At 51.5% G+C, this 13,766-nt stretch overlaps 1 protein-coding gene across 4 annotated transcripts; it reads left to right on the plus strand.

Moving 5' to 3' along the window:
- The first annotated feature begins 4,967 nt into the window (after nt 1-4,967).
- Nucleotides 4,968-13,558, plus strand: DNAJB5 (DnaJ (Hsp40) homolog, subfamily B, member 5). 4 transcript variants are annotated; one of them, XM_004677753.1, is made up of 5 exons: nt 4,968-5,158; nt 5,981-6,125; nt 8,465-8,709; nt 11,395-11,996; nt 12,128-13,558. In XM_004677753.1, the coding sequence occupies exons 1-5, from the start codon at nt 4,996-4,998 to the stop codon at nt 12,359-12,361; spliced, it is 1,389 nt and encodes a 462-aa protein (XP_004677810.1). In that variant the 5' UTR covers nt 4,968-4,995; the 3' UTR covers nt 12,362-13,558. The 4 variants fall into 4 exon arrangements, with proteins under 4 accessions (XP_004677810.1, XP_004677811.1, XP_012577097.1 ...); XM_012721643.1 differs by lacking the exon at nt 5,981-6,125 and adding an exon at nt 5,664-5,924 and having other exon boundaries at nt 5,089-5,158; nt 12,128-13,517; XM_004677754.1 differs by lacking the exon at nt 5,981-6,125.
- The last annotated feature ends 208 nt before the right edge of the window (nt 13,559-13,766 follow it).

The following is a 13,766-nucleotide window of genomic DNA, read 5'->3' on the forward strand; positions in this document are numbered from 1 at the left end:
GGGGGCACCAATGGCCTCTGTCCAGAGTGCTGAAGTCACAGCAAGTCAGCTGGAATCTTCAGCCTCTTTGTTCTATATTTAAGTAAATAAACCTAGGGCAGAGGTTTTCAAGCCTAAGGATTGCCTTAGAACTCAGAAACTCTTACTAAAATGTTTAATTTATTCTAAGTATCTTTAAAAAAAAAAAACAGTAGCTTTGATTTTTAAAAAGAAATTTGACAGACCCTCTCTGGTAGTGCAACAGGTTAAAGCACAGCACTATGAAGCAATTCACAGCCACTGCAGCATGAGTTCAATCCCTGGCCAGGGAGGTGACCCACATGCTGCTCCCCTCAGCAGTGTATTTCAGTAGAGTCATCTGTTCTGCTCCCCACTCTGTCTCTGGTGAATTCTCTCACCCACCACACTTCTGGCCTGTGCCCCAGTTCTTGTATGCATAAATAAATAAATCTTTAAAAAATAAATAAATAAATATGACATCCTTTCAGAGTAATAACAAGATGTGATTTAGCAGCTGAGGAAGAAAAAAGCTTGTAAACTTTACTTGGTATGGATGAACAGTATCAGGTGGCTACAAAAAAACTAATTCATATAACCTAAGGCTACATGGAAAAATGTTGAGAGTCCAAGGAGGGAAGCAAGCCAGTACTTCCCTGCAAGCTCCTCAGAGGGAGGCACTGCAAACTGAAACTCAGCCAAAGGAATGGGAACTTAGTGGCTGGAATCAAACAAAGCAGAATTGGAACCCATGAAGAAGGCCTGATGGGTGTTCACCCTAGGGAGGATCAAATTCGAGAGATGCAGATGGGACAAATGAGGTCATTACAATCTCAAAGACAGAACTTAGACCAAAGGTGAAAAGAGGCAGATTTCTGTTCAGTTGGACCAAAAGAAAATGGGGGACCAGTTAGTGAAGCTGTGTGAGCATATGACAGACATTTTGAGGTGGGGGTGGGAAGCTTTAGTAGATATGTATCCTTCTGAGATCTACAATGCCAGTAAATAACTTAGTACCTTCTGGTGCACACCCAGCCCTGAGCCCAACTCCCTTGATGGAGATCCATGGTCATATTGACCCCACAACCTCAAAGTGTTGACATCACTACATTGGAAACCTTAATTTACTTATTTAGATACCTTTGATCAACTATTGTGCTTCTGGATCCATGTCCTGACCTAAAATAAAAGATCTAAGATCTCAATCTATCTGATAACCTCTTAGGTGGACTCTGGGAAACCTGGCTCTAGAAACTGATATTGCACGCCATCTGCTGGTCAATTCTAGCACCGTTCTCTCACCAAAGCAAGAAATAACTTTTGAACACTATAGTACTTACTGGTCAGTATGGATTAAGAAGATGCTTGAAGATGAGTTAGGTTGCCAATCAATATTCAGACAGTATACAGGATATGAAATGAATCTGTAGGTGAGTTCAAGTATCAAGATGATCTAGGAGGAGGACTTGGGTTGTGGCTGGGTTTAGGGAACTGTTTCATGAGAACTGTAACTAAAGTCAGTGTCTTGATGCTGAAGCCAAAGTTGGGACTCAAAAATCTAGTCTTAACTGGCTGATAAAGTTTGTATCCAGGTGAGATACTAGGAGCCTGACCTTTGGGAGGAGTCCATAGCTTCCAGTGTAATGGGGTCAAGGTATATTCCTACACCCGGTGATGTAATAAGCACCAGACACTGGAGAGGGCAGATATTGCCTGGAGGGAAGTACAGCATAAGGACCGAGGGACAAAATGGGATAGTTACCAACTTCTAAATGCCCCCAACCTGAAAGATGGTAAGTTCAATGGTTCCTTTCTCTTCAGAAGGTGGATTCTGATCTGTATCCTACTTAAGCCCCCAGCAACCCCAGGACTGTCACAAAATAAATCAGAGGTATACTTTGGGGACAGGAGGGACCCAAGGGCCATTCCCATCACTGCAGAGAGCTGGCAGTGGTGGGGGTAGCCTTCCTTTCCCCCAGGATTCTGTTTCCACTGGCAACAGGGCCTGGCAGCCACCCACATCCACATCTTAGCAACTGTGGGAGCCCCTGGCAACTGCTACCATGGTGACAAGACAGGGAACTGAGAACAGGCTGGACGGGAGGGTGCACTTCCTCTGGAGCCTTCAGGATGTGTGCAAGATACGGGCTCCCCCTCCCATACACAGTCTGGGAGGGAACATGTGCTCCTGTCCAAACACCTCCTCACTGGCACCCACTCCCATCCCTGCCCCCAGGTTCCGGTTCCCTCAGGGTGAGGAAGTGAGGGACACCTAGGGTTATGACGTCTCTATGGGGAGGAAGGGTGAGTGGGGGTGTTTGGAACTGACATGATCACAGACGCACATATATACCAACAGACACGGTATCAAAGTTCAACAGCCACAAAGCTGCACTTCATCCACTCACTGTCATGTAGACACGACCCGAAGAGTTGTTTAATCACACGTGTACACTAACACAACATCACGGTACCTAAAGCAAATAAAAAAGAGCCAGACACACTGCCACACAAAATTAATTACACAGATGCACTCACTCACAAATTGCATTACAGATATAATAGTGCCAACAGCTCCCGATCAGACTCACACATTTACAGATGCACTCAAACAGTCATATATCTGTGAATGCAGAGTAATAATTAATTTTCTTGAGCATTAACTACAACTACATGCCAAGCTCAGAAGTAGGTGCATTATATGTGCTACCTTAATTAGCCTTCACAACACCCTTATAGGTTACTGCTGTTGACTAGCCCCATTTCAAAAAAGACATGAGGCAAGTAACCTCAGAAAGTCAACAGTTTGACTCCAGAGCCCACATTCTTACACCTTAGGCCAAACTGTACCCTGGTTCCTGACACACACACGCGGTGCTCAGGGAAATGCAAGACAGGGTGGCAGTAGACACCAGCAGACAGTGGAGGTCAAGCTACCAATACCTGAAGGCTCAGTCCTGCCTTCTTGAGGGCTCAGCCTACATGTTAGCTTTAGCAGGGACCAGGTAAGGGCCAGTGACTAAACTCTCTGCCTCCGTGTTGGCACAGGCAAGCCTGGAGGAGGCGAAATAGAACTGGAATAGGAAGAAGCAGCACCCACAGCCCAGGCCCCCTTACACTGGAGGCGGGAGTGAGAGCCCCCAGATCTAAGGAGCCAGCACTATACTGGGCCTCCTCACCCTTACCCTGCCCATCTCTATGTCACACTATTCCACTCCCTCAGCAGCTCACCTCCCAGCCTTCCTGGTTTCTCCTCTCCCATCTCTGCCGTCCTTTTGCAGCTCAAGCCTTGTTCCCTTCTTTCTATCCTTTGCCCCCACTTACCATTCCCTTCACACCCCTTTCCTCCTTACCTCTGTCACCACTCTCCTCTCCTCACCTCCCTTCCCCTAGCTTCCCTTCCTCCTCTCCCCATCCCCCCAGCCCACCTCTTCTCCATTCTCTTACCCCTCTTCCCTTCCTCCTTTTATATCTCACACCCCGTTACACCAAGGATCCCTACAGTGAGTGGGAGAAAGAGGCAAGCAGTGAGAACATGCAGAACCCTAGACCTCTCTCTTGCTTCACCCAGGTTTGTGGCCTAGGTAGTGATGCCCTCCGTCCTGGCCTTAGTTTCCAGCTCTAGCCAGTTTGTGTGACCCCATGGGTGTCTAACCAGCCTCTGGGAAAACAGCAAATAGAGGTAAGCCAGAGCTTCTGGCCTGGCCCTTCCTCTGTCCTTAAAACCCCCAAGAATTCCCTCCCCCTCTTCACCCCCGGATTACCCCCTCCCCACCCCCGCTCCCTCTAGCACAGATGGGCCTGGGAGACAGTGACGTGGGCGCGCCAGGCACCGTGTCTGCTCAAGCGTCGGCTTCCGCTGGCTACCGCCTCCGCAGCCCTGCCTGCTCTGAACAGCGGGCACACTGGGGCTGAGATTTAATGGAGGGGGGGGGGTAGAGAGGCTTAAATGGGAGAGGGTAGGGTGTTAAGAAAGGAGATCAGCCTCGTGCAGTTGAGATGAAGGGTTAACCGGGGACTAGGATAGGGGATATCGTGGTTAAAAAAAAAAAAAAAGATTCAGGATAGGATTAAACTCAGGGAAAGACAGGCCAAGAAGAGGGGAAAGTGAAGGGGGGCTAAAGTGTGGGCACTCAAAGAGGAGGAAGGATGACATTGTAAGGGAACTTTAACGGGGGCTGGGGGGTGGCTGTCTGCAGGAACTGCTCTTGAAGGAGCTGGGATGAGGGGATTATACAGAGGATGAAAAGGGGACTCTGAAAGGGAACCATGGAGATGCTAAACCTGGGAGAGCTACAAGGTATCAAAGGAGAGAGAAGAGTACTTTAAACTCTGCAACGACCAAGGCCTGTTTAGAGATTCAGCTAGGTCACATCAGGTCAACTCCTGATCAAGGTAAGATAAAGCTAAATCAGGTCAGGTGGGTCAGTTCATGCTTCCATTCATGGAAGACAGGTATGAAGGGGGTGGCCTTTTGACTTAGGTCCAGGGATTACACCTTCCAAAGAGCACTATCCTCTTCGCTAGCCTTCTAAATCTAAAAAAAAAAAAAAAAAAAAAAAAAAAAAAGTGCTTAAAGTCACGGCCAAATGGTGGGTGCGGTTTTCCTTTAAGGATGCCTTTGACGTTGCACAGGTTCCAGAAGGTTCTCCCGGGATTCGAGTGGTGGCCAGTACGTCCCACCTTCTCAAACCGGGGATTGGACTAATATAGTTGCCCCCGGGTTTGGGTCTGAGTCCCACAGACCAACCAATAAAATCAAAGGGCGCATGGCGTTGCCACCCTCTGTTCCTTTCACCAATGACCCGACGAGAAGGCGGAGAGGTGTGGTTGATTGATCCTGGACTGCGCCAATCAGACTCACACCAATCACTGCCCGGAATGTGCGCGCGTGTGGCCGGGTGACAGGGGCGGGAAATGGGCGGGAAGCACTGGGACACTCGTTGAAAGCTGTCCAATTACAGCAGAGACTGAACTGAGTGACGGCCAGACGGCGCAATGGGCGGCGCGGAGGCGGAGCCGTGGGGGCGGGTTCCCGGGCCCGCTGTCTGCGGCCGGCGGGCAGGCGACTCCTGTCCCGGGAGGAGGCGGCGGAGCCGGAGCCGGGGGAGGGGGCAGCGGCTGCCTGACGGACCGCGGCGGCGCCCGCAGCTCCTCACTGGTGAGGGAGCTGGGCCAGGACTCGGGGGTCCAGGGAGCGGGGGCGTCGGGGAGCCAGTAATCCTGGTGGAGGAGGGGCAGGGGTTGGGACACCCAGGGGCCCCATCGGCTCTTCCGCCGTGGAGGTGTGGGCACTTGGGGTCTGCAAGGTGCTCGCTCCCGCGACCCTCTTCCAAGAGGGTAACTGGCATCTGAGCCGGGGGAGGGTGGGGTCGGGTCGGATTGGGTTCCGCAGGGCGGAGGCGTTTCTGAGCGGGGCCAGCCACCCAGCGCCGGTGACATCACCGACCACCTTCCCCCGCCCGAGCCCCCTCCCCTCCTCTCCTCGCCGCGCCTTTGTCCCGGCTGAGCTCGGCTCTGCCCCGCCCATCTGCGAGGGAGGAGACTCCCCGTCAGTGACTTCATTGAGTAGGTTCTTGGGGATTGGGGTCGGGTCCTCCCAGGAGAAACTGGCGAGAGGAGCTCTCTGCCTCTCGAGCCCTCACTGGCAATCACACCTGTCACAGGTACACACGCTGCCACTCACGACCACAGCTCTCGCACTGCAGCCTTACTGTCACACATCCAGCCATTCAGAAGCAGCCAGACGTTTCTGCACCTGCGAGCAGGTGGCCGCAGGACCCTATTCCTTCACTTTCCACACCTGGGAATCAGGTCCAGCTCCTGCTGCACCAGACAGGCCTTGCTGGGCAAGTGCCTCTGAGAACCTCAGGAGGTGGCTTCCAGAGCTGCAGCTTTCCGAGCGGGCTCCAGTGGAGCGATCAGAGGTGAGGGGCTGGGCTGGGCATGTTTAAGCGCACAGTGCTCTCCTGCCCATCCCCAGCAGCACCCCCACTACAAGCCCGAGGAGCTTTCCGGAGCTTCCCACACTTCTGGGGAGAAGACTTCTTAGCCAGCTTGATGTTTAAAATTCAGCTGGAGCCCTTAAAACTTCGAGCGTGGACGCTGAATGGGTTTGTAAAGTTTCGGTAAGTCCCTCCGGAGAAGGGCACTCATACCCACACAGTGTCAAATTCTCCATATCACATCTCCCTCCTTTGCCTATCTGCTTCCTCCATCTCATTCTCATCTCATCTCATTACATGTGAGAACCACCCTTACATTTAAATGTACTGCACCCCTCATCATTCATCTCCTATATGAAAGCCCTTTAGGCATCCATCCATTTTCCACAAATGCCCCTTCCAGTAATTTCATTCTACACCTCTTTCAACCCATTGGTCACCCATTCTCTATCTCAGCCATTTCCATTCATCATCCCTGCCCCCCCAATCAGTATTTCATTTTCTTTTTCCACCATCTTCCCTCCCTATACCTCAACCAGCCCCCCATGTCATTTCTCTCCATTTTTCATTCCTGCCTCCACATTTAAAGCCTCTTCATTCTTTTCCATCAAAGGCAGTCATGCCATGGGGTTCCTTTGTCATTCTAACTCATGGCTTTGGGTAAGGGGAGGGAGAAAAGGGAGGGAGGAAAGGAGGAGGTAATAGACTATTCCTGAGAAAGCTTGCCCTGTACATATGGAGGCAAGAGAATTATAGGTCTAGAACAGCTAGCAGGTGGGTGCCAGGGAGGAAGCTGGGCTGACAAAGAGGTAATGCAGGGACAGCAACTTGGGGGGAGGGGAGCACTGGCAACAGTCGGTCCACTTGTCCTCTGCCTATAAGCTGTTATAGTTCTCTGGGGCACCTACCCTCTTAGTGTACTAGGGTTCCTTTCCAGTCCCAGGAGGAAGAGGGTGTGGGCTGAGGGTGAGATGGCAGACCACCTCCAGCTCCCTCTCAGACAGCTTTTACTGCTGCTTCCGAAAATGGCTGCCCTCCCCCAGATGCTCTTTCTTCTCTGCCTCCTCCAACCCCAGCCTCCCCCACCGGCGTGACATGCTGGTAAGGGGAGAAGGGGGAGTAACCGCCTTTCTGGAGCCTTCTCTTTATCAGCGTGAGGTGACTCCCTGAACCATGAGTCAACCCAGCCACCTGCGGCAGGCCCTGTGGGGGCAAGTGCCATTTGTCCCTATCGTCCCTGCCTATCTGGGACCTTGAGGACTCTCCTTAAGGGTTACAGCCCTTACTCCTGTCAGAAAGCCCTGTAAACCACATTGAAATGGTCAGAAAAGCAGGCCACAGCTGTGGCTGCCAGCTCAGGGCATTGCTAGAAAGACTCCAATTCTCCCAGCTTTTGGCAGGGGTTAGCCAAGTCTCAGATGGGCTGGGGAGTGGCTTCTGACCATTCCCCCAAATAGCTCTAACAGGAAAGTCCCCTTCCCTTCATATCCAAAGACATCAGTAAAGGGAGATTAGAGTGGAAGAATTAAGAGTCCTATGTCTTCACACTATAAGCATCCCCGAGTCCAGCTTAATCTGAGTATGGGCCTGGCACTGGGCCAGATCCTAAACCAGGGGGCAGGTGAGAGGGTGGAACTGGTGGGGAAGGTATTAAGGAAATGGTGGTTAGTAGCCTATTATCTCTTATCAGGTAAGATTTGTAAAGACCCTACCCTCAGGACACTTTTGTCCACTAACATTAGGGGTTAGGCAGCAGGAGTGCTGTCTTCACACATAGGTTTGTGACTAGACACTGGAAATGTGTAAAGGGAACTGTTGCCTTGTTGGGGGAAGGGACAGTGTCCCCCTCCACCCTCCATGAGGGAGTTAGAAAGAGCAGTTTCCAAAGGCTGTGAATCATCCTCTGATGTGAATCACACGTGAGGCTTAGCATAGTGTGGGGGGTGGGGGCAGGGAGACTTGGGGTCTCCAGTGGCAGAGAGGACTCCAGGCACCCACACCCTGTCTCGGCCTGGCTGGCTGGGACAGCTGGCTGAAGACTGTGGCCTATCCCTAGTCCTGGGCCACTGTCCCAGCTGCCCTCAGCCCAGGCACCATGCCTGAGGCATGGTGTAGGACTCTATGATGTTCAGGTGACCTCACTCAGTACACTGATCTTCACCAGCTTCTGTGTGTGGCTCTATCAGTCCATGGTGCCCTCTCACTCAGTGGGGCCACTTGGAGGTCCTCAGCCTGGCTCAAGGACTTGGGCCTTGGCCTAATCCCAAGAAGTGGGCCACAGTCCCCAGCTTCCCACTGGGAAAGAGGAGCTGAAGAAAGAATCACCAAATCCTAAAATGTCAGAGCTGGAAGAGATCTAGTCCAAACCCTTCATTTTACTGATGGGGAGACAGGCCCACAGAACAGGCATGACCTGCTAAAAGGCTCACAGTGAGTCATATAGGGATTTTAGGATCATCAGGAGTAGGGCTGGGGCCAAAGGGAATCGGGGACATCAAGAATCGGTCCTGTCTTTCTTTCAGAAACAAGGAGACCAGTGCCGGTCCAGTGGCTGTAATGGGAAAGGATTATTACAAGATTCTTGGGATCCCATCCGGGGCCAATGAGGATGAGATCAAGAAAGCCTATCGGAAAATGGCCTTGAAGTACCACCCAGACAAAAACAAAGAACCCAACGCTGAGGAGAAGTTTAAGGAGATTGCAGAAGCCTACGATGTGCTGAGCGACCCTAAGAAACGGGGCCTGTATGACCAGTACGGAGAGGAAGGTAAGAGGGCAGCGCTCTGGCCTGACCCTGGAATCTATCCTTGTCTGGGGACCGAGGTGACCCAGTTCTTACAGCAGGGAAGCAGAGGCTGAGGAGGTGAGGGAGGCAAGTTTCATCCACTGACACCCAGAGGAGAAAAGAGACCACATACTACTCAGTCTCTGTTTACATAGTTCTCCCTGCCTCTCTTTGCCCCTTTCTTCCCTTAAGTTCAGACCTTACAGAGGTCTGAAGTTAGAGCCAGCGGTCTTCCCCCCTCCCTCCCTTCCTTCCAGCCTTATTAGTCCTGCCTGGAGTCCCTGCTGCTTCATTGGCTGTTGGGGAAGGTCAGAGAAAGGGACAGAGCATTTACCTTCCTCAGCATAAAAGTTTGGCCTTACGCAGCCTGGGAATTAACCACTGAAGCTCTGAGCTAGAGACATGGGTGTCCCCTTCTCTGCCCTTCCCTGCTCACTTCAGGCCAGCAGAGCAGAGGAAGTGGCAGGGATCTGAGAGTGGAAGGAAAATTGCTCCTGGCACATTACCCCCTCTCTAGGGTAGCTGATGGCCACGCACAGGGTGGCAGGAAAGGCCCAAATAAAGCTTCTGAGAGGGTGGCCCCTCCCCGCACATCCCACGGGCATGATGTAGCTGCTAATTCTGAGCCTGCCCCTCAGGGCTGCCTGCCACTGCCAGCCACAAGCACCTGTCGGTCTATATTAAGAGACATTGTCACAGCTGAGGACTCTCCTTCCCGGGAGGAACTGTCCTTCCTCCTCAGCGGCGTCCACCTTTCTTCCATATTCTCCTACTCACTTTTGCTGTTCCGTGCTCAATTAGATGGGTAAATGGCCTGTGCTGTACCTGATACAAAGTAGTGCTCAAAAAGAATGATATTTTCCTCTTCTCCTCCTTACTCTGTGCTCTGAACTCCTGACCTCTGGTACCTCAGTCCTCTCACCAGCATCTTCTTATTCTCCACATAAACTTCCTTCCTCTTGTCCCCTGCTCACTCACTAAACTCACCAATTTCCAGATTCACCAGGCATCTGCTGGAATCCCCAGTCGCTAAGACATTTTTCTCTCTGGAGGGAGGGATGGGAAGAGGGAAATAGTGCAGACACCATGCCACCATGTGACCTGTCTAGGAATTGCACTTGTTCCTCAACTGGGCCTCTCCTTTGTTGAGAAAGCAGACAGGTACTCAGAGAGAGCCTGGAAATGTCACCCTTCCTGAGTGGCTGAGGCCCAGATACAGCCATGTCTGTGATCTATAGCCTAGTTGTTCTCCTAAGGATGTGAGCACAACCTTAAGGAGACTGCCAGGGCGTGGAAAGGAAGAAGCAATTGGAAATGTGGGTAATATTTCTGTCTACCCCACCCCCACCCCCCACCCCCAACAGCCAGCCAGAACAGTTGAGCACATAAACTATGCGCAGCCCTGGCTGGGGACAAGTTGTTCCCAGCTTGAGAAAGAGATAGTGATAGCAGAGTAGGTATCCCCACAGAGAAATTATCCTCTCCTCTCATCATCTGTCCAACCTCCCCCCTCTCCCTGAGCACCCCTGATAATCAGACCCTCAATAGAAGACCAGGCCCTGAGTCTTAGGTTAGGGGTGAGAGGCAGCTGCTACAAACTTCTGAACTGCCTGCCACTTGGCTTCTCTGATGAAACCTCAATCTGTCCTTGTCCCAGGAAATGAGAGGCTAATTTAGGCTTCGTCTTCCATAGCCAGACTTCACCTAGCCTGGGTCCCTTCTCCACCCCAATCTACATATTCTAGATCCCCTCTCAGTGCTAACCCTTTCTCCTTCCTTTCCCACGACCCCCACAACCCCTTTCACAACCACTGCCCTCATTCCTGCATCCAGGAATCTGAGCCTTTTAGGGACCTGACCCCAGAGAGAGAAGCTAGGATTGTCATCTATGAGAGGCCGGCTGATTTGAGCATTTTGGTTGTTCTGCCATTCAGAAAGAGGCTTAGGGCTTGATGTCTAACTCCTGAGAGTGCCATACCCATGTATCCTCAGCCCACTGTGTGAAGGAAGCCCCCTGGAGTTGTGCAACCCTCTGAACACTGCATTTGGGAACAAATTTTTTTCTAGAGAAATAGCTCATTTCCAAGCTAATGAATGTTCCTGCTTAGGGTGGGGTGGAGGAGTGTCAGGGGGTGGGGAATGGACTCCTGACTTCTCATTTGGGAAGCAGCCAGGGAAAGAGGGAATAATTTTAGCAGAGTGAGACCAAACTTCCATCTGGACTGTATCCCCACCTTATTTGGGACAGATCACTTTGTAGCCCCCCAGATCCTTGGGATGGTCCAACCTGTCTGATTGCCTCTTGCATATGTTTGGAGATGAACAAGGAATAGGGGATCCACTCAAGGCTTTGTGATATAGCTTTCGGCCATGGTACATGGAAGAGATTACAGGACTGGAAATCATATCTTCCAAGCTTTCTAGTTTTACCTTTTGTAACTGCTGGGTAATGACCTCTTTGAATGTGAAGATATTTCTTGTCATAAAATATATAATTAAAAGTAGAAATTAATCTTGCCAAAGACTTTTCTTACTCTATTAGGCCAGCCCTCCCTGTGGGAGTCAAAATTGCTTCTTTCTCTAGGTCGGTGGCTCTAGGACGTGGGGTGGGGGGACTGGGATGGGGCCAGGACCAGCCACCCTGCCTCTAACTTCTCCTCTCTCCAGGCCTGAAGACTGGCGGTGGTTCATCAGGTGGTTCCAGTGGCTCCTTTCACTACACCTTTCATGGGGATCCCCACGCCACCTTTGCTTCCTTCTTTGGTGGCTCCAACCCCTTCGATATCTTCTTTGCCAGCAGTCGCTCCACTCGGCCCTTCAGTGGTTTTGACCCCGATGACATGGATGTGGATGAAGATGAGGACCCCTTTGGTGCCTTTGGTCGCTTTGGCTTCAATGGGCTGAGCAGGGGCCCAAGGCGAGCCCCAGAACCACTGTATCCTCGGCGCAAGGTGCAAGACCCACCCGTAGTGCATGAGCTGCGGGTGTCCCTGGAGGAGATCTACCACGGCTCCACCAAGCGCATGAAGATCACACGGCGGCGCCTCAACCCTGATGGGCGAACTGTGCGCACTGAGGACAAGATCCTGCATATCGTCATCAAGCGTGGCTGGAAGGAAGGCACCAAGATCACCTTCCCCAAAGAGGGTGATGCCACACCTGACAACATCCCTGCCGACATTGTCTTCGTTCTCAAAGACAAGCCCCACGCACATTTCCGCAGAGATGGCACCAACGTGCTCTACAGTGCGCTGATCAGCCTCAAAGAGGTGGGGCCTGGGTCAGGGTGTGTGTGTGTTGGTTTGTGGGATGATGGAGGCCTTCTCTCCTGCTTCAATCTTTTTCTCCCTTCCCAATTACTCTACCCCACCTTTTCCTCACTCTGCCTTATTTTCCCCAGGCGCTGTGTGGCTGCACCGTGAACATTCCCACCATTGATGGCCGAGTAATCCCTTTGCCCTGCAATGATGTCATCAAGCCAGGCACCGTGAAGAGACTCCGCGGGGAGGGTCTTCCCTTCCCCAAGGTGCCCACTCAGCGGGGAGACCTCATTGTTGAGTTCAAAGTTCGCTTCCCAGACAGATTAACACCACAGACCCGACAGATCCTTAAGCAGCACCTACCCTGTTCCTAGGCTCTGCCCCAGCCAGCCCAGAGTCTACCACAGCAATACCACCCACACTCACCCCACCCAGTGTGCACCCAGCTTGATGTCCACTGGACACTGGCAACTTTTTCTAAAATGCAAAAAAAAAAAAAAAAAAAAGAGAGCCACTGGTTTTCAGGAAAACGTTCCTGTCCCTGATCCCTTTCAGAGCTGGGCTGTCTTGGGGGAGTGGGAGGGAGGCGGGAAGAGCTAGCCCAGGCCTGGGGTCAATTTTCATGTCACTAGCTTTGAATCAGTTCCCACTCCAGTGACTGGAGAGTGACCTGAGTGCTACTTGAAGATATAGAGATTCCTTGTCCATGCCTGTAAATAGCATGTCCTCCTTCCCTCTCAGCTTTGCTAATACCTCTCCCTTCCCTTCAGCTTCCTCCTGCTGGGGGAGGAAGAGGATAGAAAAGACACTGCTTTCCCGCGCCAACCCTACCCCCAAGGTCCAAGGTAATCCACAGTGTCCAAGGTTATTGCACACATAGTCACGCACATGAAGCACTCACCTAGAGCTGTCTGTGCCTCTCGGGGGTTGAGATAGGAATGGAAGGTCCATAAACCTATGAACTGGGCCATCGAGCACGAGACACTTTTCATTTGGGGCAGGGAGGCGGACGGGTCCCTTAGCAGCCTCCCTGTAGCTCCCCTGCCTAGACCCCGAACAGCTGGAAGTTCTGTCCTCCCTGCGGCTCTCAGGAGTATACAAGGGTAGGGGGGAGGGGGGAAGGGGCCTGCGGAATTAAGGCTCAGAGGTGGGGGGCCATGTCCATTTCCCAGCCTTCATCAGGAAGGGAAAGGGCTTTGGGGTCAGGTGGCAGCTATCCCCCACCAAGAGATTCAGGGTCACAGGTTTCTCCCCACACCTCTGAACTCAGGGCCTAGCTACCCCCAAACTCCCAAATCCCATTTTTGTGATATATAAACTACTTCTTACCCTTCATGGAGGCTGCGTGGGGAATTTCTAGCCCTTTGATACCTGTGTGACCCCACCCCACTCCCACAGTTGTATAAAGGTCAAATAGTGAAGGAGCTAAGGGAAGACTGCTTCAGCCAGGTCCTGGGGTGGGGTCTTTAGGTTTTCTCACTTTGACAAGCCCCTGAATGTTTTTATAGTAGTTTTTTTTGTATTTTTTGTAATGACAGTATTATGAAAAAAATAAAGTATTTTAAAAATATAGTATCTGAGCAGAAGTAATGAACCTGGGTGGGGGCAGTTATGTAGCATCACTGTCAATTTCTAAGACTCTGGTCACCTTTGAGAGGCCCAAGCTGACTCAACATAACCTGGAGTATCCTCCTTCCTTTACACCCCAGCTCCTAGGATTTCCAAGACATGCCCCAAATACAGCAAAGACAGAAGATACCACTCATCTATTAGAAGGAG

This window comes from Condylura cristata, unplaced genomic scaffold (genome assembly GCF_000260355.1).
Source record: "Condylura cristata isolate star-nosed mole 26May11 unplaced genomic scaffold, ConCri1.0 scaffold00006, whole genome shotgun sequence".
Taxonomy (NCBI): Eukaryota; Metazoa; Chordata; class Mammalia; order Eulipotyphla; family Talpidae; genus Condylura; species Condylura cristata.

Excerpts from the sequence above, each read along its gene's own strand:
- DNAJB5 (XM_004677753.1), top strand. The coding sequence starts at position 4,996 with ATGGGCGGCGCGGAGGCGGAGCCGTGGGGGCGGGTTCCCGGGCCCGCT. Across the intron at positions 5,159-5,980 it reads GCGCCCGCAGCTCCTCACTG|CAGCACCCCCACTACAAGCC; the intron begins GTGAGGGAGCTG and ends GCCCATCCCCAG. Across the intron at positions 11,997-12,127 it reads CGCTGATCAGCCTCAAAGAG|GCGCTGTGTGGCTGCACCGT; the intron begins GTGGGGCCTGGG and ends TATTTTCCCCAG.